The following is a 26057-nucleotide window of genomic DNA, read 5'->3' on the forward strand; positions in this document are numbered from 1 at the left end:
GTATAGCTGCCGATCGCAGCTCTGATCCATCTAGAGCCCAAAACCTCGATGCTGTTTAGTCTTCACTTTGCCTGGTTCTGGGCAACTTTTGTTAAGATTTTTGGAAACAGGAACGCTGGTGAATCCCCACTGCTCCCTGAGGATAGATTTTGGGCCTAAGAGCCCAGTCTGGGGGCCTTGGAATTGGGAAGTGGGAGAGCAGGCAAAGCCCAGGGGCTTGAGACACGGCTAGGAAGCCAGACATCCTACTGTTTGAGCGCTTGTGGGCCCAGAGGCCCAGAGGATTAAGAGCCTGTGGCCCCAGGGCCATACCATGGACTTGAAGAGACCTTGGAACCTACCAGTCCAGCCCCTTGCTTTACAGATGAAGACCCTAAGGCTGAGAGGGCTGGGCCGTGGGGGGCGGGGATGGGAGCAGGGCCAGGCCTGACACACTGCTTTCTCTCTCTTTCTTTCTCCCCTTCTCTCTTCTTCCTTCTCTTTCCTTCTCTACAGTTTACTTCAGCTCTTAAACCCCCGAGGAGCCCGCCCTGCCCAGAGAAGGGCCTCTCCCCACCCCCCCCCATCCCCAGCCGCTCCTCCACCTCTCAGCCATATCTTCCAGCCCCCCCTCCCCTGGATCCGCGTGTGTGTGTCCCTGTGTGTGTGCCCCCCCTGTAAATAGCCAGCTGTTATTTATACATATATAATATTATATATATTTGGTCTGTTTGTAGTTTTATTACTAGAAGATTTTTCCGGTTGTCCTTAACACCCCTTCCTGAAGTTCCCATCTCTTTTCTCTTTTCCTCCCGCCCCTTCCCTCTCTTCCTGACCAGCCCCTAGTCCTTTCATTTGCATCTGCTATGCAATAGTCCCTCTTCCTCTCCTCTTTCCCTTGGATTTAGCTGATCCTTCCTCCCACCCTGGCCTTCCCTGCACCCCCACCCCCAACAAAAAACAAAAAACAAAAAGCAACTGTCCAGGCCTCCCTAGGTGCATCTTTGCATTGTCGGGAGGCCCTGAGACTGGCCCCACTTGGTCCTAAGAATCCCAAGGTCTTCTGGGAGCTTCCAGCATGTTAATTAGCCTCATTTACATACTGACATCCCTTTTGGTTTCCTTCTCTTTTGTTCCATCATCCTTCATTCTTTCAACCCGTGTTGCTTTTTTACTGAGGCGCTAGTCCCCATGGTCCTTGTATCACTTTCATTTGCATGACGTTACTTGCAGGTGGTGGGAGCCTGGGCTTTTGGGGAGCCAGAACCTTCTGGCCCCCAGAATCACCCCCTCCTAGCCCCCTCTAGTCCAGTTTGCCTCCCCTACCCCCATTTTCCAAACCTCTTGTCCCCTCCCCTCCCTCCCCCCTCCCCCCAGCTGGTGTGGAAGTGTCTCGGAGTTCAGTGTGTCATGAAGGACCAATAGTGTTGCCACTTGGAGTCTCTCCCCACATTCGTGCTCCCCAGTTTTCATGTGGGGCACTCAACCGACATTCCCACGGGGTCTCCCTCCCTCCCATCCGCCTGATCTGCCTCCTCCTCCTCCTCCTGCCGGGAGAGTTTGGGGGTTGGCCGCAATCTGACTCTTTTGGGAGAGATGGCTACCAGTGTGTGGGGGGTCATCACTGCCTTGGGGAGGAGTGGGGCAGGGCAGAGAATCCCCCCAATTCCTGCCTGAGATCTGGCCCCACCCTTGCTGGGGGTTGGACTGAAAACTCCCCTCCCTAATTTGGGGGGGTTGTGGCTCCCATCACTGCCCAGCTCCTCTGACTGCCCCCCTGAAGTCAGGGCGGGGGTACTAGTCACTGCCAATGAGTGTATGGGACTTGCTGGAAGATGGGGATTCTCGCCCCTTTCCAGGGCAGTCGAGCCCAGAGCGTTGTCTCCTCCTTAGGTGAAGTGATAGAGGAAGGGTCTAATGTCTTTTTAAATGGCACAATTTTAGGGGTCTGAGGGTACAGTCCCTTAATCTGCTGGAGGGGACCCCCCCAAACTCTTTCTTCCCCCCACACTCAAGGTTTCTGTGTGGACGGGGGAGCAGGGAGATCTGAGCTGTGGTGTGAAAGGGTAGGGAGAGATGCTGGGGTGGGGGTGTTGTGTTCTAGACCCCCCCATATTATCCCAGTGTCCCCTGCCCCCCTTCCCTCCCCCATGCCCCCAATTCTGTGACGCATCCAGATTGTGAAAATGTACAATAAATGTGTAATGAGTACAGCTGGTGTGTGTTCTAAGACCTTTTCTTAACCAGTGGGGGCGGGGTGGGGTGGGGATTGGATCCGCAGGTTTAACAGGAAAGTTGAGAAGATCCATTTGGAACCGGACTGAGCTTTGCTGGAGGGCCTGACCTTGGGCACAGCAAAGTGTGATTCCCACAGTGGCCACGGGTGGGCACCAGGCGCTGATAAGGGGAAGCCGTCTTGATCCCTGTGTCAGCCTGGTGAACCTGGAGGCTTGGGCTTCCCAGCTTGCCCCGTTTCTCTTCCCTGGAGGCCTTCTCCTGCTCCTGGATCCCTTTCTACCCCTTGATTTAATTCCCGGATGCTCTGCATTTGCTCCCATGGTCATTTACTCCTTCCTAGGCCTGAAGTAGACGGCCGTCTTCTTCGCAACATCCCTTCCCCTGGGTGCCTAGCGCAGTGCCAGCATCCAGAAGGGGTTCATAAATACGGAACAAATTGGCTCAGAGAGACCCAGCGGAGTGTGGTATGGAGCAGGCCACAGACTGGCCTGCCGCCCCTGCACCTTGTTGTAGGATTGGTGACTCTAGACCCCACGCTGAGCCCCCACAGTCTCCAGGTCCTTGACGTCCCTGATGTGACACCCTAGCATCCCCGACCCCAGCTGCTTCAACAATGAGTGGAGGGTGCCAGACCAGCTCTGGAGGGCCGACTTCTCTGGGATGCAGCGGGAGGATTCAGCAGTACGGGAAATCAAGAGAGTGTTGCCCAAACTTGTCTGCCAAGGACGCTTTTACAAATAGATGTTCTAAGAGGCCCAGGTGATTCTTAGAACTAGGTAGGCAGTCATTATAGTAATGTCCACCATTTATTTCGGGCTTACTATGTTCCATAACGTGCTCAGGGCGTTTTTCCGTTCATCTACTGAATCCTTTCCAGGTTTAAGGTTCTCATTCGCCCTAGGGACCCACCTTCTTTATAAGTGTCAAGGACCTGGATCTAAATCATGGCCCCGTTATGGACTGGAGTGTTAATCCAGACGGATTATGTAACCTCCCTGGAGCTCAGTCTCATTTGTAGGGCGGAGTAGTAGTAAGTGAGACGGCCTCCGGATTTGTGAGAAGCGCCTGGCTCGGTCCACAGGAAACCATCGGGAGCCAACCATCATCTTCATCAACACGCGGCGCCGAGATAGGAAGACCCTCTTAGGCCAGCACCTTCCAGCTTCCCGGGGCCGCAGGGACCCAGGGCCGGAGTCCCAGCGCTGGGGGCGCTCTTGTCACGCCCGGGACAGCCAGCCCGAGTCTTGGCATAAAGCTCCCCCAACCATCGCCACCGCCGCTCACATCTGCGCCTGCGTGCAGGTCACCCTCGCTGCGCCTGCGCAGAGCCGCGGTCTCCGGTACTAGTGTCGTCAAGGAAAATCCCCAGCTTCCAGGTAAACAAGCTGCCGCGTGAGAGCGCCGGCACGTGTCCTCTACAGCTCCGAGACCTCTCAGCCTATGAGGAAGTTCGGAGGGCTGGACTAGCGTTCGCGTTCCCGAACTAGGCGGGTCTGAGGATGGCGGCACAGCCAATACGAACTCGCGAAGTGGATGGGGGCGTGACTTCCCGGCGGACTCCCAATCAGCGCGCCGGGGCGGCCCCTCTCGCACGTGGAGCTGTCACTGCGGGTTGGCAAACTGACCAATGAGGAGATGACGGCGGCGGGTGGCGCCAATGGTGGCTATGCGAGGGCCGGGCGGACGCACGCGGCGCGGGGCATGGGTCGGCACCCTTAGGCCAATGAGCTCGAGGGGCGTGGCCGCGCCGCCGGGGGGGGGGGGGGGGGCGGGCCTGCAGGAGCTGGTCCCAGGCGCTGGCGCCCGGGCAGGGAAGCCACTGTAGCCTCTTTGCGCTTGCGGAGGGTGAGTGCTCGCGGGTGGGGGGAGGTGGGCGGCGGTCAGCGCGCGCCTCTCCGGGGTGCTGTGTTCTTTCAGGGACGCTGTCCACAGAGTTGGGGGAGGGTCATGCGAATCCAGGATCACCGCTGTGGGAGCTCTGATGGATGTGGGGAGTAGGACGGCGAACTCAGCCCTCGAGGGACGAGGGAGGGAGGCTCGGACACCGGGTACATTCCTCACCTCCCTAGGTACCTGGACCCCGACTGATCCAGGGGATCCTGGGAGGGTGGGCCTTGGCGAGGGAGGTATGGGGACAGGATCCCTGAGGGTGGGTGGGGGACGTCCCAGTGCTTGGCTAGTGTTTGAATAGGCGCCTTAAGCATTTGAAAGAGCGGGGTTCTGAGGCTTCAGGGAGTCCCCCGTAGGGCAGGTGCCAGAGGGTTGACATAGTGATTTGAGAAAGGATGGCGAGGTGGCGAGGGGAGATGTGACCCAGAGCCAGTCACATCGAGGCTCTGGATGTCTTTCTTGTGTCTAAAGAGGAGGGGTTGGGCCTTGGAGCCGCCCCCGGGAGGAAAGGTGGAGTAGCAGCTGTTGTTGGGTCCTGAGAGGGAGGACAGGGTTGTGCCGACTGTCTCTGCACGTGTCTTCTGGAGCCCCTGGCGGTGAGCAGGCACAAACAGGGTACTCTACTATCTCTGCAAACAGGCCTGCGGTAAAGTGACCTGGGCTAAGGTGGAAGAGTGACAAGGTGGGGTTCCTAGGAGATCCCTGGGGCTGGTGGCCACTAAGGTGACCTCAAGGACTTTGGGAGCATGTGTAAACCGGGGCTGAGGTGATTGGGAGCATGTGGGGAGTGCATACGGAATGTCTGAGACCAGGCCCAGGGAGCAGAGGGACTGGATGGAGACTGTGTCCCAGGCACCAAACTTAGAATCGGCTGGATATTTGAGAGGCCCAGATTCCCAGGTTCCCAAAGGATGAGATGCCAGAATGACAAATCATTATCAGAGCTCAGATTTGACCCCTGGGTTTTGTTTGTTAAGAGCCTGAGAACATATTAGGAGGCAAGTTTAGTAACTTCTGGCTCTGTGGAAATGGGGATAATAATACCCATCTCACGGGCTTGTTCTGGGGATTAAATAAGAGAATATACGTTTAGTGCTTAGCACAGTGCCTCATGTTTTAGTGTGTGTGTGTGTGTGTGTGTGTGTTTAGCTAAAAAAAATGGCTGTAGGATGTCAAAACAACAGTGACAGGAATGCTGGTGGTTGGGAACTATAATCTCACGTTCTCAAGTTTTTCGGCCAAGTTTTGGTGACTCCCTCTCCATTTCCCTCTTCCTGGTTCTTCTGATCGTCAGGCACCAGCCCAAACCGTCGTTCCACCCTATGTCTGTCTTCCAGGATCCAGGCCCCAGGCCGGGCCACTTGCTCTGTCCTAGTTCGATTTCCTCATCCTAGACCCATTCTTCTCCCTGCCCCTCCTCCCTCTCTCTGCTGCCATAGTAACACGAGATTCCGGCGCTGAGGGGGCCTCCGGGAGGGAGCAAAGGTGCGTGTGCTCTCGCAGAACCTGGCCTCCAACTTCCCCGCCCTAGCTCTTTGGGACTGGGCCAGCAGATGTGTACAGTTTGGGAGGGGAGGGCGGAGCCCGTGCCAGCAGCGGGGCGAACGGGCCGAGGGAAGGGCGGATGTGAATCTCGGGGAGAGAGCCAGACGTAGGGGCGGGGGCGGGGGCGGGGGACCCCTTCCTCCTAATCCTCTCTCCAGGAATCCCTGGCTTTGGGACAGGACGGCTGTCTTTGGCTGGGGGAGGCGCCCGGGCCGGGTGCATGTCCTGGGCCTCCGGCCAAGAGAACACGATGTTCCCAAGTGCGCGGGCCGCCGCCCTCTCGGGCTGGCCGCCTCCCAAACCACTGCCTCTCCAGCCTCCCTGTCCCACATTCCCCGGCTGCCTCGCTCCGCCCTCTTCCTCCGCTTTGACGTCACCGCTCTCTCCCGCCCCCTCTCCTCCATTGACGGCAGCGGGGCCCGGTTACTGTGGGGACTGTGAGGCTGGACGACCAGGGCCTTGCGAGCAGGTGGGGGCTGCTGGGGCGCTGGACCCCTTTGTCGATGCAAAGTGTAGATATGCAGGTGGGCGGTGGCAGAGCCGGCAGGGCCTCTGTCAGCGGGGATCACATCCAGATCCCAGGGGGAGAACTGGGGAGGAAGAAAAACCATGTTTCCAGAGGAGAGGAGTCTGAAAATGCGCCTGGGGACTGGGCCACAGTATATGAGTTGGGAGGACGTTTTCCAGGAGACGAGACCTGAATCCTTTGTTTTCTCTGTTTTCCGGCTTTGGTTTTTCTGGGTTATTTTATGACATCCCTGTGTCCCAGCTTTTCCACGGAGCCCTCCTCCTGGCCCCTCCACGGGGAACAGCATTGTTAAGGAAGGCTTAGGCCACGTGACAGGGAGGAAGGGCACCGACAGCTGATTGTGTCAGCATCAGCTTGGGGGTCTCTTCACTTGCTGCCCACGTTAACAGGGAGCCCTGAGAGGATCTACCCACCGTCTTGGATGGAGGGGTCTGTCACTGCAGTTTCCCCCAGCCCAGCCTGGCACTTCCAGTGGTCTGCTCTGCCCCCTCCTTGAAAAAACATAATTTCCAGCACCTTTTCCATTGCTGGGGCCCCTTCCCCTCCCCCATCTATCCTTGTTAACAACAACAAAATCATCATGTTTATTGATCATCTACCATGTGTCAGGTCCAGTCCTGGGGTTCTGGGGAATACAGAGAGGTGGCAAACGAGGTCTTTGGCTTTCTCTTGTCCTAGTGGTGGGGATCTGAAGCCCTTGCCACTTCACCTGTGTCTCTGTGGGGTCCCCCTTGATCTCTTAGCCACGGGCTTTGTTCTCTATAGTCCTGCCTTCCTGGCCCCCACTTTTGGGGCAGCCCTAACTGTGGGTGGCTGCATCCTGAGGAGAGAAGAAGCACTAGTCACCACGTAGGCTGCCCGGAGACCTTTTCTCTGATTGGGTACAGAAGCACCTGCCATTGTTTCCCTTTACAGCCCTTATTGGCTCTGGCTGCCCCTTCTGTTGTTTGCATCCTGCCCTGCACTCCACCCCCTATCACAGGGGACCCTCAATTGCCATCCTCCCAGCTGTCCACAGGATTTGAAGTGTCAGAGGAAGGGGCTGGGTAAAATGGCTGTATTGTGATGACAAGGCTGGGGAGAGGAACCCAGGAAAAGCCAAGCCGAGTTTCTGTGTGCTCTGCTCCTCCCGGGGACCAGCCATCTCATCCAGCTTGCCCCCCCCCCACCCCGGCCCGGCCCCCCCCCCCCCCGAGTACGCATTCCTTTTCCCACCTCTGGCAAGGCCAAGGTGTCCTGCTGTGCTGGGTTGGACAGTTCAGGAAGCAGACATCTTTAAGCACCTACCGCGGCCCAGGCATTTTCCCTGAAGAGGGGAGCTTACGTCCCCTCCCCACCCTTCCATTATTCACTGTGCAAGGCGTCCTGCGCCCATTGGCTGGGTGGTGGTGTCTGGGGCCCTTCAGCCCAGCGCCAGCACCCAGGTCCACGTGCGCCCGTGTGTGTGACACAGCCCTGACCTCAGTAGGGGCCAGTAACCAATCAGGCGCCGGGACGAGATCCCCAGCCAATCGGGGGCGGGGCCTGCGGCTCAGCCGGCAGGAGGCCAATGAGGGGCAGTGCCTGGCATTATGCAACCCGCCTCCTGGCCCCGCGAAGCTTCCACTCGGCTGAGGGCTGCAACCGCGGCGGGCAGGCGGCCGGAGGGCGCTCGCGCGGCCAGGTAGGCATCTCCAGGGCCATCCGGGGACCGGTCTCCCGCCCCAAGTCGGACCGCCGCCACTTCCAGCCTGATGCGCCGCTTTCGGCCCGGGCGCTCGGACGGCTCACCCGCAGTCCGCCCTCCTTGCCGCTGTCCACCCCCTCTCTCTCTGCCTTCGGGTGTAACATGGGTGTTCCTCGCAACCCTGTGCCGGCTGTCCGCACTCCTGATCCTCTTACCCTACCTCCAGCCTTGACCTCTCCTTCCAGCTACCCCGGCCCCACGTCCGACCCTCGGCAGGCCTGCCGCCGCCGCCTCTCTTGTCACTCGGGGGTCTTCGGTTTTGCCCCGGCACCGGGACCCCTTCAGGCTTTCCGCGCTGCCCGCGCTCCCCCCTCCAGGCCCTGGCCCCGCGCCGGCCGTGATGTAAGCCTGGTTCGGGCTGGAACATCCCGTTCCCGGCGCTAGTTCCTGCTGTTGGCCACAGCCTTCCTTTTTCTCCTGGCGCTCAGAAAATGCTCGGGGGTTGGGGGTGTGGTTGGACGAGGAGTAGGGGAAGAACTATCCGCTGGCGTTTGTGCGTCCCTTGCTCAGGGCTGAGTGTCTGCTTCGGATGGGGGCGGAGTGTGTGTGTGTGTGTGTGTGTGTGTGTGTGTGTTGGGGGGGGGTAATCTAGAAAAGTAGAGGACCGAAGAGAGAGGATTCCTGAGTCCCTGACAATGGCAGGTGCCGGCTTCAGTCCTGTGGGTCGGGAGAGGGTGCGGGGGCCGGAGGAGGACAGGCTGGGTCGTCTTGACCACAATGACCGAGATCCAGGCGAAGGCCAGGCTGGGGAGCTTTTGCGCGGAGGGCGGTGGCGGTTGTGTTTTGCCCTGGGGAGCAAGGCCAGCCTCTGGAAACCCCATGGGCAGCCCTTCTTCTTACGGCCACCGAGCCCTGCAGGGCCTGGGGGTGTACTAGAGGTGGGCGACCCCGGGCCGCGCCCGCCAGCGTGGGAGTGGGTCGATCCCTGGCTCCGCCGGGAAATGGGGGAGGGGTCGCCCCTCCCGCCCTCCCGTGGTCCCTCCAGCAACCGCTGAGCTCAGCTGCTGACGTCGGTTTCCCTGGCGACCGCGGCGGCGGCGGAATCGCGTGGTGGGTCCGCGCATGTCTGTGCGCATGTGCAGCGGGGGTGGCACCGCCCCCGGATAAAATTAGCCTGGAGGCCTAAATATAGGAGACGACAGGCATACCCCCTGCTCTGAGGCCTTGGGAGTCCGGCGAGGAGTGGGGGCCTGAAGGGAATTTGAGGATGGGAAGTGTCCAGGCTTTGGTTCACGGTCATAGTTCTCGTCGAATACTCAGGCTCTTACTTTCCCAGGCCACGCTGGCGGGGGAAGTGGGGGAAGGCTGGAGAGAGGCCCCTTCCCATCTGCAGACGCCTGTGGGAATAGGAAAACAGAACTTACCCGGGCTCCCAAGCGTGGGGCCTAGGGGCCTGGGGGCCGACAGAGCAGGGTCTGAATGAAGCCGGCAGGATTGTAAAGTTAACAGCTCGCCCTTCTTCTTGGTCTCCCTGTCCAGGTACTGCCTGGGATCGAACTTCTCAGTTCTCAGAGGCTTGCGTCTCCCACCTCACTCCCCCAGCCAGGCCGCCCGGCCCCCTCGTGCGCTCTCGTGGTGGCCTCTCTGCCTGCTCTGTTTCCCCCTTGCCCTCCCCATGGCGCAGACATGAATGGCCCCCTGGAAGGGGCTGATGGGGGAGGGGACTCCGGACCGGGGGAGTCCTTTTGCCCTGGAGGGGCCCCATCCCCTGGGCCGCCACAGCACCGGTCTTGCCCTGGCCCCAGCCTGGCTGATGACACGGATGCCAACAGCAATGGCTCCAGCGGCAATGAGTCCAACGGGCCCGAGTCCAGGGGCGCATCCCAGCGGAGCTCACACAGCTCCTCCTCTGGCAACGGCAAGGACTCCGCCCTGCTGGAGACCACTGAGAGCAGCAAGAGGTGTGTGGGCAAGTGCCTCAGGGTCTGGGGGTGGTCCAGCCCGCAGGCTGAGCCAGGGCGGGGGAGCCCTGCTCCTGGGTGCCTTCTCATTGTGGGCCTGCTGCTTCTCCCCAGCACAAACTCTCAGAGTCCCTCCCCACCCAGCAGCTCCATTGCCTACAGCCTCCTGAGCGCCAGCTCTGAGCAGGACAACCCGTCTACCAGTGGCTGCAGGTTCGTGGGGGTGAGGGCCAAAGAAGAAGGCTGGGGGCCTGGGCCACGATCTGGGCCTAAGAGCTATACCCCTTACCTCCCTGTGGGCCCTGCAGCAGTGAACAGTCCGCCCGGGCCAGGACCCAGAAGGAACTCATGACGGCTCTGCGGGAGCTCAAGCTTCGGCTGCCGCCAGAGCGTCGGGGCAAGGGCCGCTCCGGGACCCTGGCCACGCTTCAGTATGCTCTGGCCTGTGTCAAGCAGGTGCAGGGTGAGTGGTGCTTCCTGGGAGGGCCGTGGCTGGGCGCTGGGCCACCGGGGCCGGGTGGGGGGGGGGCGGGAAGGGGGGCGGCAGTCTCCTCAGTAGATACCTCACTACCTTCGCCCTACAGCCAACCAAGAATACTACCAGCAGTGGAGCCTGGAGGAGGGCGAACCTTGTGCCATGGACATGTCCACCTATACCCTGGAGGAGCTGGAGCACATCACGTCTGAGTATACGCTCCGCAACCAGGTCAGCTGCGGCCCGGCCTCTCCATCCCGCCGCGCCACCCGTCCTCCGTCGCGAGGCTCCTGAGTCTACTTTCGCCCTCTCTTTCCTGCCCAGGATACCTTCTCCGTGGCGGTCTCCTTCCTGACGGGCCGCATCGTCTACATCTCAGAGCAGGCGGGTACCCTGCTGCGCTGCAAGCGGGACGTGTTCCGGGGCGCCCGCTTCTCTGAGCTCCTGGCCCCCCAGGATGTGGGCGTCTTCTACGGTTCCACTGCCCCATCTCGCCTGCCCACCTGGGGCGCCGGGGCCTCAGCAGGTGAGGTCCCCAAGTGCTCGGGGCCAGGGACCAGCAGTCCCAGGGAGTCCCTGTTCTGAGGGGCCAGGGAGGAAGTGGGGGGCTGTCCTTAGCACCCTCCTGGTCTGTTCCAGGTTCAGGCCTCAAGGACTTCACCCAGGAGAAGTCTGTCTTCTGCCGTATCAGGTAGGTGGGGGATGTGGGGGCAGACCCCCTCCCACCATCCACACCCCCGCTGTTTTGCTGCATGATCCATGACCTTGAGGTGAAGGGTGGGTGGTCCTCCACTAAGAGTCACTAGTGCCTCTCTGTCTCCTTTGCTAGAGGGGGTCCTGACCGGGATTCAGGGCCTCGGTACCAGCCATTCCGCCTAACGCCGTATGTGACCAAGATCCGGGTCTCGGATGGGGCCCCCGCGCAGCCATGCTGCCTGCTTATTGCAGAGCGCATCCACTCGGGTTACGAAGGTGTGTGGGCAATGGGCCTGGCCTGGTGGGGCGTAGGAAGAAGGGTGACTTCCCTACGGTAGTGGGGAGGTAGGACGTGAGTCTGAGAGGCAGGTCCCAGCCCCTCAAAATCTTGGGACAGAGAAGGAACCATAAGGATGAAGGTTTGAGTCCGTTTTTAGCGGGGGGAGAGTGGAATAAGCGTCCTGAGCTAGGAGCAGGGAAGGTTGAATGCTCTGGTTCTCCGTTTCACTCTTGGCGTGGGGTGAAAGAATGGTCCAGACCGTCTGTGCAGGCTAGAGGGCTCCCACAGCTGTGCGGACGCCTGCCAGCCAGCTTGAGGCTTGGGGCTGAGAAGTTGGGCCGTTCTGGAGAAAAACTCAGTGGCCTCACTCTCTGTGCCCCAGCTCCCCGGATCCCTCCTGACAAGAGGATTTTCACTACTCGGCACACGCCCAGCTGCCTCTTCCAGGATGTGGACGAAAGGTTTGCTCAGGACCTGGAGGGAAGGGGGTGGGGAGGGCTGAGGCCATGGCTACTCTCTGATGCCTCCTCCCCTCGCAGGGCCGCCCCCCTGCTGGGCTACCTTCCCCAGGACCTCCTGGGGGCCCCAGTCCTCCTGTTCCTGCACCCTGAGGACCGGCCCCTCATGCTGGCCATCCACAAGAAGAGTGAGTTAGTTCTCTATGCTGCTCTCCTTCCTCCGCTGTCTGCGGGGCCTCTCAGTGGCTGTGCTTGTGGTTGTCCCTTGGGGCCTCGGTGTCCTGGATCTCCAGTGGGCGGCCCTCTGCTTTGCCCGGCTCTGCCTCCTGCCCACCCTCCCCTCCCCTCACTTCTCACTCCTTCAGTCCTGCAGTTGGCTGGCCAGCCCTTCGATCACTCCCCCATCCGCTTCTGCGCCAGGAACGGGGAGTACGTCACCATGGACACCAGCTGGGCTGGCTTCGTGCACCCCTGGAGCCGCAAGGTGGCCTTTGTGTTGGGACGCCACAAAGTGCGCACGTAAGTGGGCCCCAGAGCTGGCCCTGTGGGCTGGGAGCACGCGGGAGGGGGCAGGGCCCGACTTAGGCTTCTCCGCCCTGCAGGGCACCCCTGAACGAGGACGTGTTCACTCCTCCGGCCCCTAGCCCGGCTTTGTCTCTGGACTCTGATATCCAGGAGCTGTCCGAACAGATCCACAGGCTGCTGTTACAGGTGACTGTCAAGGGGCGGGGCTCGGAGATGAGGCAGGGGTAGGGGCGCGGGGAGGAGGGCTGAGACATCTAACCAGGTTGTCTCTCTGCCTCAGCCGGTACACAGCCCCAGTCCCACCGGGCTCTGTGGGGTCGGCCCCGCCGCTTCCCCGGGCCCTCTCCTCAGCCCTGGCTCCTCCAGTGATAGCAACGGGGGTGACGCTGAGGGGCCCGGGCCTCCCGCCCCGGTGAGTGTCCCTCCCCTGCTTCGCCCTCTAGTGTCACGTTCCCCTGTCCAGGCCCAGTTCCTGTGCCTTTCCTTCCTGTGCTGCGTTCACCGTGGTCCCTGTGCCTCCCCTCTAGTACCCCTCGTTGCGTTGTGCCCTGGACCAGTGACACTGCCCTGCCCTGTCCTGCAGGTGACCTTCCAGCAGATCTGTAAGGATGTGCACCTGGTGAAACATCAGGGACAGCAGCTTTTCATCGAGTCCCGCGCTTGGCCTCCGCCCCGGCCCCGCCTCCCTGGTGAGTTGGTGAGGGTGTGGCTGAGCAGTGAGACCCCGGGGCCCCCTGACCTTCACCCCAACCCAGAGGAGCTTGTCTCTCCTTTTTTCTCTCCTTGGCGCAGCCACAGGCACCTTCAAGGCCAAGACCCTTTCCTGCCAGTCCCCAGACCCGGAGCTGGAGATGGTCCCTGCTCCAGTCCAGGCTCCACTCACCTTGACCCCTGAGGAGGTGGAGAGAAAAGAAGCCAATGGTTGTTCCTACCAGCAGATCAACTGCTTGGACAGCATCCTCAGGTCAGGCTACCCCGGAACCTTCTCCCACCTGGGCCCTGGCCTCGGCCCACCTCAAGCCCTGCCTTCATGCCCTCTGGCGCCCCTGCCCCGCAGGTACCTGGAAAGCTGTAACATTCCCAGCACCACCAAGCGTAAATGTGCCTCCTCCTCCTGCACCACCTCGTCAGCCTCCGACGATGACAAGCAGAGGACAGGTCCGCTCCCTCTGGGGGCCAAGAAAGGTAAGGACCCCGTGCACGCCCTGTCCCCGCTGCCCCGTCCTGGCGCCCTGGCCCAGTGTCTCTGCATTTCTGCCTTTGGGGCCCCCACCTTGCTCCACCCCGTCCCCCTCCCCGCCTTCAGATTTGCGGAGTTCTCTGTCCCGTCTGTCCTTCCACGTCTTCTCTGGGATTTCCCCTCCGATCTCCCGGGGGTGACGTGCCATCTCTCCGCACAGATGCATCGGCAGTGCTGTCCGGGGAGGGGGCCGTCCCACAGAAGGAGCCGGTGGTGGGAGGCGCCCTGAGCCCGCTCGCGCTGGCCAATAAGGCAGAGAGCGTGGTGTCCGTCACCAGTCAGTGTAGCTTCAGCTCCACCATCGTCCACGTGGGAGACAAGAAGCCCCCGGAGTCGGGTATGGGCGCGGAGTGAGGGGGTTGCACTCGGCCCCCTGGCCAGATCTCCCTCCTGCCCACCTTTCCCTTCCCTGTCTGGCCCCTAACGGAGAGGAGGAGGTCTCCGTCTTGGCTTGGGGCCGCTGCCCGCTGTTCACCCCCGCCGGCCTTCGCTGCTTTGTTTTTCCGTGTTCTCGCTGTCGGTTCGCACGCAAGGTCTAGGGTGGGGGGCCCGACCCCGTGGTGCTGTCCACAGAGGGTCCGAGGATAGGGACTGTTGGGAACCCCTAAAGGGTCGCCGGGTGCTGTCCTGGAGGACGTGTGAGGGGAGGGCAAGGAGCGAGCTTCCCTTCCAAGGAGAGTCTTGGAGGTGTTTCTTATCCTAGGGGACTGTCACCGGAGGGGACTAAGTGTTCTCTCTCACCCTGGGACCGCTTTGCATGGAGAAGAGGGCCCAGAACCAGTCCTCAGCAGGGAGGAGGCCAAGGGGTGCACGTGGGGCACAGGCTTGGCTGTGGGGCAGAGGCCGGGGGTTGGCTGGGTTGTTGGATGGGGAGGGTGTGGTATGGATGTACTAACCCCTGAGGTGACTCCAGTGACCTTTCCTCCGTCTCGCCTTCCTCAGACATCATCATGATGGAGGACCTGCCTGGCCTGCCTCCAGGCCCAGCCCCCAGCCCAGCCCCCAGCCCCACGGTAGCCCCTGACCCAGCCCCAGATGCCTACCGCCCGGTGGGCCTGACCAAGGCCGTGCTGTCCCTGCACACACAGAAGGAGGAGCAGGCCTTCCTCAGCCGCTTCCGAGATCTCGGCCGACTGCGTGGACTTGACGGCTCCTCCCCGGCCCCCTTGGCCCCTGGCGAGCGAGGTAGCCACCCAGGACAGCCCTGAGCCTCGTCCTCTGCCCAGTCTGGGACCAGACTGTCGGGGGTCGGGGGCAGGGGGTTCTCGAGGGAGACATTCCTGCTCCAGGGCCCCCGGGCCCTGCTTAGGGACAGGCCCCTCGCTAGCGTCTCCCTACTAGGCGGGGGTTCCGGGCTGCAGCCAGAGGAGGGCAGCCTGGGGGGCTGGCACTGAGACAGGCAGGCGGAGTGCTCTGCTCCAGGTAAGCTCTTTCAAGCCCATCTTGGGGGCAGGGGCTGAAGCGTGCCCACTTGTGACCCAGTTGTCGCTGCTTAAGAAGCCCCTATAGACCGCAGGCCAGACACAGGCCAGGCGGGCCGGGACAGCTGCTGTGGGGTCGGGGCTTCAGGGGCAGGATGTCAGCCCTCCAGGTGCCTGAGAGAGGCTCCCTGCAGGCGGACGCGGGACTCGGGACTGGGCTTTCCCGGCCATCTCATCACTCCACCTCAAGCCAGGCCGAGCGTGGCCTCGACCGGCCGGAGGAGCGCCCAGGCTGGCGTTACTGTGGGAGTTTGGGGGATGGACCGGAGCTGCCTGCCCGTTCGCCCACGGACGCATCCTGCTTCCTCCCATCTGCCAGCGCGCCTCTGTCTTCTGTGTACCCTCTGCTCCACCCCACTTGTAACCTTTCCTTTCCTGGCTCCTTTTGCAATAAATCCCCCTCGTCCTGCCTCCTGTGATTCTTCCCTGAAGGTTCCCTCTCCTCCCTGGCGTCCCCTCTGTGCTGCGTGGCCGGAAGCCAGGTTCTCTTCGGGGCCTTCTGCCCTCTCCCTGGTCGGAGTGGCAGGGCGGTGTGGGTGGCAGGGATGCCGACCCCCGGGCTGAGGCCCTCGCTAACCCTGGTCTCTCCCCACAGGCTGCCACCACGGCCCCGCACCCCCCGGTCGCCGACACCACTGCCGATCCAAAGCCAAGCGCTCACGCCACCACCAGACCCCCCGGGCTGAAGCCCCTTGCTTCACCTCCCACCCGTCCCCCGTGCCACCCTCTGCCCCCTGGCCGCCCCCACCGGCCACTGCTCCCTTCCCCGCCGTGGTCCAGCCCTACCCTCTCCCGGTGTTCCCACGGGGAGGCCCCCACCCTCCTCCCTCCGCCCCTGCCTCCGGGCCCCCTGCAGCTTTCCCCGCCCCCCTAGTGACCCCAATGGTAGCCTTGGTGCTCCCTAACTACCTGTTCCCGACCCCGTCCGGCTATCCCTATGGGGTACCCCAGACTCCCGCCGAAGGGCCTCCAACCCCGGCCTCCCACTCCCCCTCTCCGTCCCTGCCCCCACCGCCCCCCAGCCCTCCCCACCGGCCCGACTCTCCCCTGTTCAACTCGAGATGCAGCTCCCCACTCCAGCTAAATCTGCTGCAGCTTGAGGAGCCCCCCCGTGTCGAAGGGGGTGCTGTTGCAGGGGGCACTGGGAGCAGTGCTGGGCCCCCGCCTCCCAGCGAGGAAGCTGCTGAGCCAGAGGCCAGACTGGTGAGCACTGACCCCCCTGCGTCCTTTTACCAGCACTCCCCTCCAGCCCCCTTCCCTTCACTCCTTTTCCACCTCACGCTTCGCCCCCTCTGCCTGCCGGGCTTCGGTCTCCAGGAGATGGTGTCCGTGGGGTGGGAGACCCCAGCTGAATTGCTGAATGAGGGCGAAATCGGCCGCCTGGTCTGTGGAGTAGGGACGATCCTGTCCGACAGGTGGCGAGAACGTCCCCGTAACTTCTGAGAGCGCACGTGCCTCCTGGAAAGGGTCCAGCGTCACGCCCCTACTCTGGGCCAGCTCTCTTCTCTTTCATCCCGGCCCCGCTGTCACAGAGGGGCGGCAGAGGCCACTGGGGTTGGGTGTGTCCCCCATCCAGTGGAAGCACTTGAAGGGACGCCTGGGTGTTGGCCCCTTAATCCCACCCTGCTCCCCCTCACCCCCGCCCAGGTGGAGGTAACGGAGTCCTCCAATCAGGACGCCCTGTCGGGCTCCAGCGACCTGCTGGAGTTGCTGCTGCAAGAAGATTCTCGATCTGGCACGGGCTCCGCCTCCTCGGGCTCCGGCTTGGGCTCCGGGTCCGGGTCCGGGGCAGGCTCCCACGAGGGAGGCAGCACCTCAGCCAGCATCACACGTGCGTGCCCCGCCCCCCCACGTCCGCTCTGACCCCGGGGAGGCCGGCGACTGGGGGAGTTGGGAGGCCAGGCCCTGCTTCCTCAGGCCGGTGGGTTACAGGTGTGGCCTGGAGGGCGGGCCCGGGAGGCCTGACGGCGGCGGTGGCCCCTCCGCTTCGCAGGCAGCAGTCAGAGCAGCCACACGAGCAAGTACTTTGGCAGCGTTGACTCTTCCGAGGCCGAAGCCGGGGCCGCCCCGGCCAGGGCTGAGCCTGGGGACCAGGTCATCAAGTACGTGCTCCAGGATCCCATCTGGCTGCTCATGGCCAACGCCGACCAGCGCGTCATGATGACCTACCAGGTGCCCTCCAGGTGAGGAGTTTCAGGGGCCGCCTCTGCCTCCCCTTTCAGAGGTGTGGGGAGGCTCGCCTACGCCTCCCTTCCCGCCGAGCTTGGGATCTTCTTTTCCGGGGCTGGCTCTGTCCTGGGACTTCCTGCCCTGTCCCTGGGCCCCGGGAACTCCACCCCGCACTCGTTCTTGCCACGCTGAGGACAGCTTCTCTGCTCTTGGAAGCCCTGAACTCCTAGCGCGGGGTTGAGCGGAGCGTGAGGCCGTGGGTGGGCACCCGCCATAGAGGAAGGAGGGCCGCCTCGCAGGCTCTGGCCCTGGCTTCCAGCCTCTGCCTTCTGCACCCCTTCCCCGGGCAGGGACATGGCCTCCGTGCTGAAGCAGGACCGGGAGCGGCTCCGGGCCATGCAGAAGCAACAGCCTCGCTTCTCAGAGGACCAGCGCAGGGAACTGGGTGCTGTGCACTCCTGGGTCCGGAAGGGTCAGCTGCCTCGGGCCCTCGATGTGATGGTGAGAGATGTTAGGGCCGGGAGGGAGAAGGAGGGGGATTGAGCTTGGGTTGAAAGGTTAGAGGCTGAGGGGCTGATCCCCCCCCCCGCCCCCCATTGTCTGTCCGTGGGTGTTTAATCCTGAAGGATGTTAATTCCACCAAGTTTTCTGCTGGGTCAGATAGTATCTCATTACATGAGTCTTTACAGACCTTTTCGGGCCAATTTTATGCTAACGGATGTTGTGACTGTCTTATAGTGGGGTCCAGACAACAGGGAGCGGTACATTTTCAGTCTCACTGGCCCACGCTTGTCTGTGTGGACTGGTACTTCTTTGGGAGCACGTTTTGGGGGAGTCCTCCCGGGCTGGGATGGCAGCTTAGCAGGGAGCACCTCGTCTGACTCCTCCCCTTTCCCTCCGAGGCCTGTGTGGATTGCGGCAGTAGCACCCGAGACCCCGGCCACCCTGATGACCCGCTCTTCTCGGAACTGGACGGACTGGGACTGGAGCCCATGGAGGAGGGCGGAGGCGAGGGTGGTGGTGGTGGTGGCGGCAGTGGCGAGGGTGAGGGCGGAGAGGAGGCCGGCGCTCAAGCTGGGGCCAGGGCCTCAAGCTCCCAAGACCTGGCCATGGAGGAGGAGGAACAAGGTGGGAGCCCATCCAGTCCAGCCTTACCTGCCACGGAAAATGGCACCAGCTAGACCACATTTTGAGGCCACCTCTGGGAGTGCATGAGAAGCTTCCTTCTCCCTTCTTCCACCTCTCAGAACCAGCCGTGGCTGGACCAACCGATAGGAGACTGCCCCAGCTTCTCCCGCTCAGGGGGCCGGACCCCCATCAGCAGCCCAGGATCCAGGGGCAGCTTCTGGCTTCTTAGGGTACAGAGGGTGGGACCCTTCAGCCAGCCCAGCCCAGCGAAGCCTCCTCTCCCACCGCTGGTGAGGAGGCCTTCCTTCCCGTGGACAAGGCTGCTGACGAGCTGCTGAAGTGGTCTCTCCAAGCCCTGGCTGAGCCCAAGTCCAGGTCCCTGAGGGTTGGGGCTACACTTATTTATTGGGGGAGACAGCTCGCTCTCCCACCTCCTTCCTAGAAGGGAGGAGGAGGGCCCGAGGCCCAAGCAGGACCCAGCGGTCCAAACCCCTAGCTGCTCCAGGGTGGGGGACGTTGGTGGACCATGGAGTCCCTGGTGCTGCCCCTCAGGTGGGACCCAGGTGTTCTCAGCTGTACCCTCTACCGATGGCATTTGTGTTTTTGATATTGTGTCTGTTATTATTTTTTAATACAAAAAGAAAAAAAAAAAAGACTTTGTGCAATGAAGTTTGGGGACTGGGTGAAGGGAGCTCTTGGTGGAGGGGTGTGGCCCCGCTTCCAGGGAGGTGGCGGCGAGGGTGAGCGACCTCCTGCCTTCCTCCACACCCTTTCCAGCTGGGCTTTGTCCTGGGCGGGAGATGAAGGGCAACTTGAGTCTAGGGTTTGAGCGAGTTCCAGCGCGGACAGGTGCCCCACGGGGAGGGAGGCCCACCCAGCCGGCCAACACACGGAGACGGCCGGGTCTCGGTGGCCAAGGGACGGGAAGTCACGTGCCCATCCATGGTCGAACTGGTCCCCCAGGGTGTGGGAGAAAGGAGGGGCGGGGAGTTAACCCTTCGGCTCAGGAGCCGGGGGGGGGGGGGGTGGGGAGGAAGAAATCTTGGAACGGGGGTCACGGGGGACCCGCGGCAACGTTCGGTCTGTGAGATTTCTCACGCACTGACTCCCGCGAGAAGCTGATCTATCTCCAGGCGCACGGCGCCTTCCGCCGGCGCCGTGGCTTAGCTGGTTAAAGCGCCTGTCTAGTAAACAGGAGATCCTGGGTTCGAATCCCAGCGGTGCCTGGGTCCGCAGAAAGCGGTATATTATTGCTCCGAGGGCAACGCGTCTCTCCAATCTTCCCGAAGGGTCTTGCTGGGGCGCCTCTCCAGAGATTCTTATTCTTACCAAGCCGTTTCCACCGTGAGCTTCCGCTCCCGCGCACTTTTAGCGTGAATCGGAAGGCCGACCCCCACTTCTCTTTCAGGAACCAGGGTGGCGCGGGCATCCCATGCGTTCAAGGGCACGGCGCCCTGGGCTTGGGTTCGGGTTCTACCTCATTTTGTTGGGGCCGTCCTGAGACTGGGGGCAGGGAGCGAGAACGCGAGAACCGCCCCTTCCGCAGGCCTCCGGCGGCTGGCGAGGAGGTGAGGCCCGCACTGCCGCGGGGAGGCGCACGCGCACAGACGTCTCGAGGCGGAGAGGCGGGGCCGGCGGGAGGCGGGCCCGTTGATAGGCAGCTATAGTGGCGCAGGCCCCAAGCCGCACGCGGCTGTGATGGCCGAGTGGTTAAGGCGTTGGACTCGAAATCCAATGGGGTCTCCCCGCGCAGGTTCGAATCCTGCTCACAGCGTGTGTACTTTTGGGAGTGGCTATCCTTGCCTTCGAAGGAGGAAGGCCTTTGTTTTTCTAGCGCCTCCTTCCCCGGGAAGGATCCGGCCTTTATTCTTCGGGATTCAGCCACCCGCGGCCAGCCCGCGAGCGCCCCCTCGCGGGCCTCACGCTCTGGCGACCGTGTCCCTGAACCGCTTCTCCGAGTACCTCCCCGTCACCGAGCCCAGCACGCTGCCCAGTGCTATACCGCCGGCGTATTCCGCTTCCCTGACCCACGCCCCTGCCCGTCTCCTCCGAGATTGTTTCTGTCTCCCTCCTCTCAACCCCACTCCACGAGGCCCTTCATCTACCACTCCACGTCTCTGTTCCCCTCTCCCGCAAAGCATGTTACCATACACCCACTCTCCCCCATGCCGTCTTCCCATTCTCTCTGGAACCCCCTCTAATCAAGTGCCTCCCCCCACCCCATTCCTCCAAGATGCTCCTGTTAAGTTTACCAAGTGACCGTCGCATTGCTAAACCCATTGATCGCTATTTGGCACCAGCTGACACGGATGCTTACTCTCCCCCTTAGAAACGCTCTCTTCACTGCCTTCTAGGACACCCTAACTCTTCTGATACTCCTTCTACATCGTGAACAGCTCCCACACAGACTCCTTTGGTGGGTCAACACCCTCGGGATCCTTGAATGTCGGAGTGTTCCCACTGGCTCGCTTTTCCAACCTCTTCTCTATCTGTACTCACTCATAAATATCAACGAAAAACACATTAGTACATCCAGAATGTTCATCTCCGGCTCCAGAACTCTTCCCCGAATTACAGATGCATATATATTATTACCTACTTACCGTTTCCACTTGGATATCTAATAGGGAATCACAAATAAATTGGCCAAATTCTTGGCCTCCCCAAAATGAACGTCACCTGCACTTTCTAGCTCAGTAATGGAAAATTCCATTTCTTCAGTTGGTCAGAGTAAAAGCCTTAGGATCACCCCCGATTCTCTCTCTTTGTCACACACCCACGCCACATCAAATCAGTCACGATTTCTTATTAAAACGGGTTTAAAAAAACGTGACTGCTTGTCAAAACATCACCACTACACCCTGGTCCGAGCCCCCACATCTTGCATCCAGATTGTTACAATAGCCCCTAAATTATTTCCTTGCTTCTTCTCTTCTTCCTCTGAACACATTGGGCTTAGTGATCCTTTTAAAACATACATCAGATTCTGTCCTTCCTCTCTTTGAAGCCTTCCAATGGGATATCAAAATGAATTCATGGCTTTTAATGTGTGTAGATACAGAAAGAAATGTGTGCACATACACCACATATAGAAATACATATATCTCCTAGCTTGCTCCACTGAGAGAGCCTAGAAGGAAAGATACACAAGAACCAACAAGCACACCAAGTGCCCAGATCTTGGTTACTAAATACCGCGTTCCGCTCGAATGAACCAGGGCTCCTAGGAAAAAAGGCTGGTTCCAGGTTAGGGAATTATAAGACGATCTTGGAACATCTTGTTGCCCAGGAAAGGAAAGAAATGCTCAAAGAATCTCGCGTATCTATTTTAAAAAGAGACCCAATGGCTCAGGGTTACAGTTAAAGGAGGTCCCATTGGCTAAATCTGGGACAATCTGAGCATTAAAATACGAGTGTGGTGGACCATGATTCACTGAATCGAGACTCCAAGGTTCATAACAGGAAAAAGAAATAAAATGGGAAGGAAGGGGATAGCTCTGTTTATATTTTATAGTCAACTGCCCAACTAATAAACGTAGAAACAGTGCTGGAGTTAGAAGTCATCAATGGATACTGGAGTAGTGGTTGAACTTTAATGGGCTGTATGCAGCGAAGAGTCTCAAAGTGTCTTCCCACAAAGCACATATTAATTACTATTCGGGGTGGGGGGGGGTTAATAACTTTACAGTGGACAGATGTGGCCAATGCCATCCAACTGAGTGATCAAAGTCAGCGTCTCGGTATTGAGACAAATTGACACGTGTCTTCTGACGTGATTCAGAAGGACACGCCGTTGCTTCTGGGATGTTCCTGCCCCAAATACATAATCTGAACAACTTAATTCTAACCGTGAAGAGCCATCGGACAAACTAAACGGAAGGACCAGCTCCAAAATCATGCTGGTCTCTTCAAAACTGTGAAGGTTTAACGATAGATTCTTCTAGATTAAATGAGACCGCAGAGACGCAGTAACTAAATGCAACCATGCGATCCTGGACCGCATCTTGCATCAGGACAAAAAAAAGCTATTAAGGACATCACTGGAACACTTGAGGAAATTTGAAGATGGACTGGGGATTAAATAATGGTATTATATTAACTTTAATATCCTGATACTGATAACTGTACTGTTATGTTACGAATGTCCTTGTTCTTGGGAAAGACACACCCAGTAACTGGGGGCAAGAGGGCCTAATGTCTCCAGTGTACTTCCAAATGGTTCAGAAAGCAAATATTTTCTTTCTTTCTTTTTTTTTTTAGGTTTATTTGTTTAAAGAGAGGGACAGCAGGAGTGGAGGAGGGGCAGAAAGAGAGAGGGAGAGAAAGAATCCCAAGCAGGCTCCACGTTGCTAGCCACAGAGCCCCACCCGGGGCTCGATCTCGGCGACCATGAGATCATGACCTGAGCCAAAACCAGGAGCTGGACCCTCAACCGACTGAGCCACCCAAGCAACCCTGGAAAGTGAGTATTTTCTATGCTTGCTGTCTTTGGAGAGAAATGACAAAGCAAATGAGACAAACGGAAACAATGGGCTTTTGCGGAGGTTTGACATTATATAGCAATTAAAAATGCTAGAAATAGAACAAAACAAAAAAGCGGGGGGGGGGGGAGAGCAGGAAGAAGCCCTCCAAAGCCTTCTCCTCTCTTTAGGAGTGGGAGAGTCCTGCCCAAGTCCTTCCCGGGAAACCGGAAACGGCCTAGAAGGTCCTAGCCGATCAGTGCCCCCGCCCCATTTCTCTCTCTGATCTCAACTCCCGCACTACCGTCACCGGTCAGAGGCTGCCCTCTGCTCCTTGGACCAGTTAGGCGTGTTTTCCCTCAAAGCTTTCCTGCCGGCTGGTCTCTGCCTGGAGCGCCCTTCCCAGAGGCGTCCCAGTAGCTTTTACTCTCACCTCTTAAATTTCACCTTCTCAATGAGTCTTTCTCTGAAAGTACAATTTCCACTCTCTACCCCCTTGCTTCACTTTTCTCCACCGCACTTACCACCGTTGGACACATCGGTTTTACACAACGTTCATCGGCCCGGTTCCCCTACAAGAACGGTTGGCCCCGCAAGGGAACAAAAGGATGAGCCTGTCTTGTTTTGGATTACTTGGGGTCTTCTGTCCTGATTCTTCCTTTGGCCCAGGGGCCTGGTCCTCCTACTTCCCAACCCCCAACCTCCCACCCACCCCCCCCAGGACCCAACCCTCCAGGAACTCCCCCTACCCAGGACCCAGGGGGGGTCCCAGGAAGCCAGCCTCCCCTTTGAAGAACAAAGAGGGAGGAGCTGAGTCTTGGAGCCCTGGCCTGGGGAGACGTCTCAGCGGGGGAGGGGAAGCCCGGACACTTCACCAGCTGCGCTGTCTCAGTTCCCGGCCCGCCTCCCTAGGGGCCCAGCGCGTGTGGGACACGAGCTCCCCTCCCCCAAGCCCAGATGAGGCCCGCTGTTGAGAGGGAGGCCAGGAAGAGGCTGGAGGCCCAGATACCCAGACGCACACCAGGTGCAAGGACACGCACCCAGGCCCGCGGGGGCGCACGTACCCCCCCCACCCCCCACCCCCCGAAACACTGGGCATCCGCCTGGAGGGTGGCCTCACAGCCACGTGATCCTTATCGGCACAGGAGCAAAGGCCGGAGAAAATCAGAAAATCGTGCAGCCCCGTGCCAACTGGGCCCCAGTCTGGGGAGCCTGAAGACTCCCACGGTTTGGAGAGAGGCTCTTAAGGAAAAGAATACAAAGGCGGGTACACAAGTCATTACTTAGAGCGAAACGAGATCCCGACAACTTACAAGTTGAAAACGCTGGCAGAGGTCACGGAAGTCCAGAAACCCCGCTTTCTATGTGTGTTCCCGACCTGCTGGCCCATCCCTATCGTACCTCCACAGACCAGCTGCTGGTTCCTTTTCAAATTTTGCTTCTCGCCTACCGTCCACGTGCTTAGAGTGACGCGAGCCACTGGACACATTCCCATCGCACGTGTCTCGTGGCTTTGGGCCTTCGTGGCACGAAGCCCCGTGACGGACACGGGTGATGATGGCAGCTTCCCGGAAACCCTTCCGACACCCGGGGTAGCCAGGCTGACTGATTCCATACTTGGATCTCCAAACTGGCCGCAGCCACTCCAACGCGCCGGAGGCGGGCAGAGCGGGAAGAGACAGAGAGGTCTTTACCATTTACAGTTAAAACGTCTCACTTTCGCAGGTGCCCCAGAAGCATCACCCAGAAGGTGGATGCATCGCTAGGGCCCTTCCAGGAACCTGTGGGGGGAAGCGAGGGGGCTTCTGAAGCACGCACTTAATTCTCCTCGTGGTGAAATTGGCCCCTGAACTTGAGACTTTTGATCCCACATCTCCAACGGACTCTCCACCTGCCTAGAAATCCTACTGTTCTGGCCCCCGAGGTTTGGCCGCCTCTCCAAAATGACCCCGTCACGCCCTCTTTCTCCTCAAACCGCCTGAGCCCTCTCCCTTCCAGCAGCGAGCCCGACTCGTGTTTCTCGGAGGAAAGGAGAGGAACCGGGAGAACCCGTGTCACCCTTCCTGCACCCCAACTGACGCACGCCCTTGGTTTCCCCCCATCTCCCTGTGGGTGAGGAGTCTCCCCTACCACCTGAGGCTGAGTTTCCTACCTGGTCCTGGAGTCTCCCGGCCCCCCCCCCCCGCCCCTGCCCTCCTGCACCCCTCCACCTCCCAAGAGCAGCCCCGGGGCACCTGTGCCCCTACGGGCCACACCGTGTACCGCTCACTGTTCACAGCAGAACTGGATGGAGAGGGGGCCTGGGATTGTGTACAGTCACCCCCCCCCAGGTCACCTGTGACATCCAAGATGCTAAACTGATGCTTACTTCGCCCTCTTCTCCTTATTTGACCTCCCGGCAGCTTAGCTAGGGCCGGGGTTCCCTTCTTCATACGCCCACTGCTCCTCCTTTCCCAAATTCTGTCCCAGGGACACTGGCCCCTTCTCGTCGCTACCAACCCCCTAGGCGCTTTGCCAATTCTTCCTCCTCAGCCTGGACTGCAATTGTTGGGGTGCCCCAGGGCTCCTTGCTCCAGCCCCTCTCAAAGCCGCCTCTCTCCCCGGGACTCCCCCATATTTACCTTCCATCTCTGACCCCCAACTTTCTACATCCCTGGCCTACCTGTGATTTCCGCTCGGATGTCTAAGGGGATCTCAACCGACCGAACTTTCCCCACGGCCCCACTGCCCTGGTGCCTCTCACCTCCATAAAAGGCACCACCAACCGCCCAGTGACTGAAGCCCAAACCCCAGAGGGAGCCCATTCACGTGTCTCGCCCCGGCCACCACCTCACGCAAGCCGCCATCCCATCACCAGGCCTAGGAGGCCGCTCCTGCAACCCAAATGTCGTCCCTGCTCCCAATTTCACACGGCAGCCGAAGCGGTCATTTTAAAACAGAAGTTGGTAAACCCTCCCTCGCCTCCCATTGCCCTCAAGAATAAAACCCAAAGTCATTTCCGAGCTTGCAAAGCCCTGTGTGGTGCGCCATGCCTGCCTCCCCATTTTTGCCTCTGATGTACTCCAAATCCTCCCGCCCAGAAACCCTGGCGCTCTTTCTCTAGGGCCCACCCGCAAATTCCATTCCTGCCTCAGGGCCTTTGCACCTGCTGTTTCCTTTCGCCTGTTTCTTCCTTGGCCTTAAATACCATCTCTTCCTCCAGTTGGTTTCTGACCCCCCCAGAGGAAAGCAGCACTTTACTCTCAAGCCATTGCCATGTCCGGTTGTCCCCCCGCTCCCCTCCCCCCCCCCATGACCATCTGATGTTTCATTTTCTACGCTCCCCTCCCCACAAGAT

The 26057-nt window shown here is 60.0% G+C and overlaps 1 protein-coding gene and 2 non-coding genes across 5 annotated transcripts; all 3 read left to right on the forward strand.

The window, feature by feature from the left end:
• Window positions 1–4016: 4016 nt before the first annotated feature.
• On the forward strand, window positions 4017–18906 carry PER1 (period circadian regulator 1). 3 transcript variants are annotated; one of them, XM_047089953.1, is made up of 23 exons: window positions 4017–4062; window positions 9387–9808; window positions 9923–10021; window positions 10117–10271; window positions 10393–10514; window positions 10608–10809; window positions 10923–10974; window positions 11113–11255; window positions 11642–11720; window positions 11799–11905; window positions 12083–12236; window positions 12320–12428; window positions 12523–12654; window positions 12826–12931; window positions 13035–13206; window positions 13300–13427; window positions 13643–13819; window positions 14425–14667; window positions 15559–16166; window positions 16611–16794; window positions 16957–17146; window positions 17483–17633; window positions 18035–18906. In XM_047089953.1, the coding sequence occupies exons 2-23, from the start codon at window positions 9534–9536 to the stop codon at window positions 18311–18313; spliced, it is 3867 nt and encodes a 1288-aa protein (XP_046945909.1). In that variant the 5' UTR covers window positions 4017–4062; window positions 9387–9533; the 3' UTR covers window positions 18314–18906. The 3 variants fall into 3 exon arrangements, with proteins under 3 accessions (XP_046945909.1, XP_046945908.1, XP_046945907.1); XM_047089952.1 differs by lacking the exon at window positions 4017–4062 and adding an exon at window positions 7767–7844; XM_047089951.1 differs by lacking the exon at window positions 4017–4062 and having other exon boundaries at window positions 9439–9808; window positions 14425–14658.
• A 506-nt stretch (window positions 18907–19412) lies between these two features.
• On the forward strand, window positions 19413–19486 carry TRNAT-AGU (transfer RNA threonine (anticodon AGU)). Its single transcript has one exon. It is a non-coding gene; the product is annotated as a tRNA-Thr (tRNA).
• A 466-nt stretch (window positions 19487–19952) lies between these two features.
• TRNAS-CGA (transfer RNA serine (anticodon CGA)) lies at window positions 19953–20034 on the forward strand. The gene has a single exon. It is a non-coding gene; the product is annotated as a tRNA-Ser (tRNA).
• Window positions 20035–26057: the final 6023 nt, after the last annotated feature.

The sequence above is a fragment of the Lynx rufus genome, unplaced genomic scaffold, assembly GCF_022079265.1.
Source record: "Lynx rufus isolate CCGP_SWC_20201006 ecotype Redwood Valley unplaced genomic scaffold, mLynRuf1.p SCAF_28, whole genome shotgun sequence".
Taxonomy (NCBI): domain Eukaryota; kingdom Metazoa; phylum Chordata; class Mammalia; order Carnivora; family Felidae; genus Lynx; species Lynx rufus.

Coding starts and splice junctions, on each gene's coding strand:
- PER1 (XM_047089953.1), top strand. CDS start 9,534: ATGAATGGCCCCCTGGAAGGGGCTGATGGGGGAGGGGACTCCGGACCG. Junction 10,022..10,116: donor CCGTCTACCAGTGGCTGCAG/GTTCGTGGGGGT, acceptor TGGGCCCTGCAG/CAGTGAACAGTCCGCCCGGG. Junction 10,272..10,392: donor CTGTGTCAAGCAGGTGCAGG/GTGAGTGGTGCT, acceptor TTCGCCCTACAG/CCAACCAAGAATACTACCAG.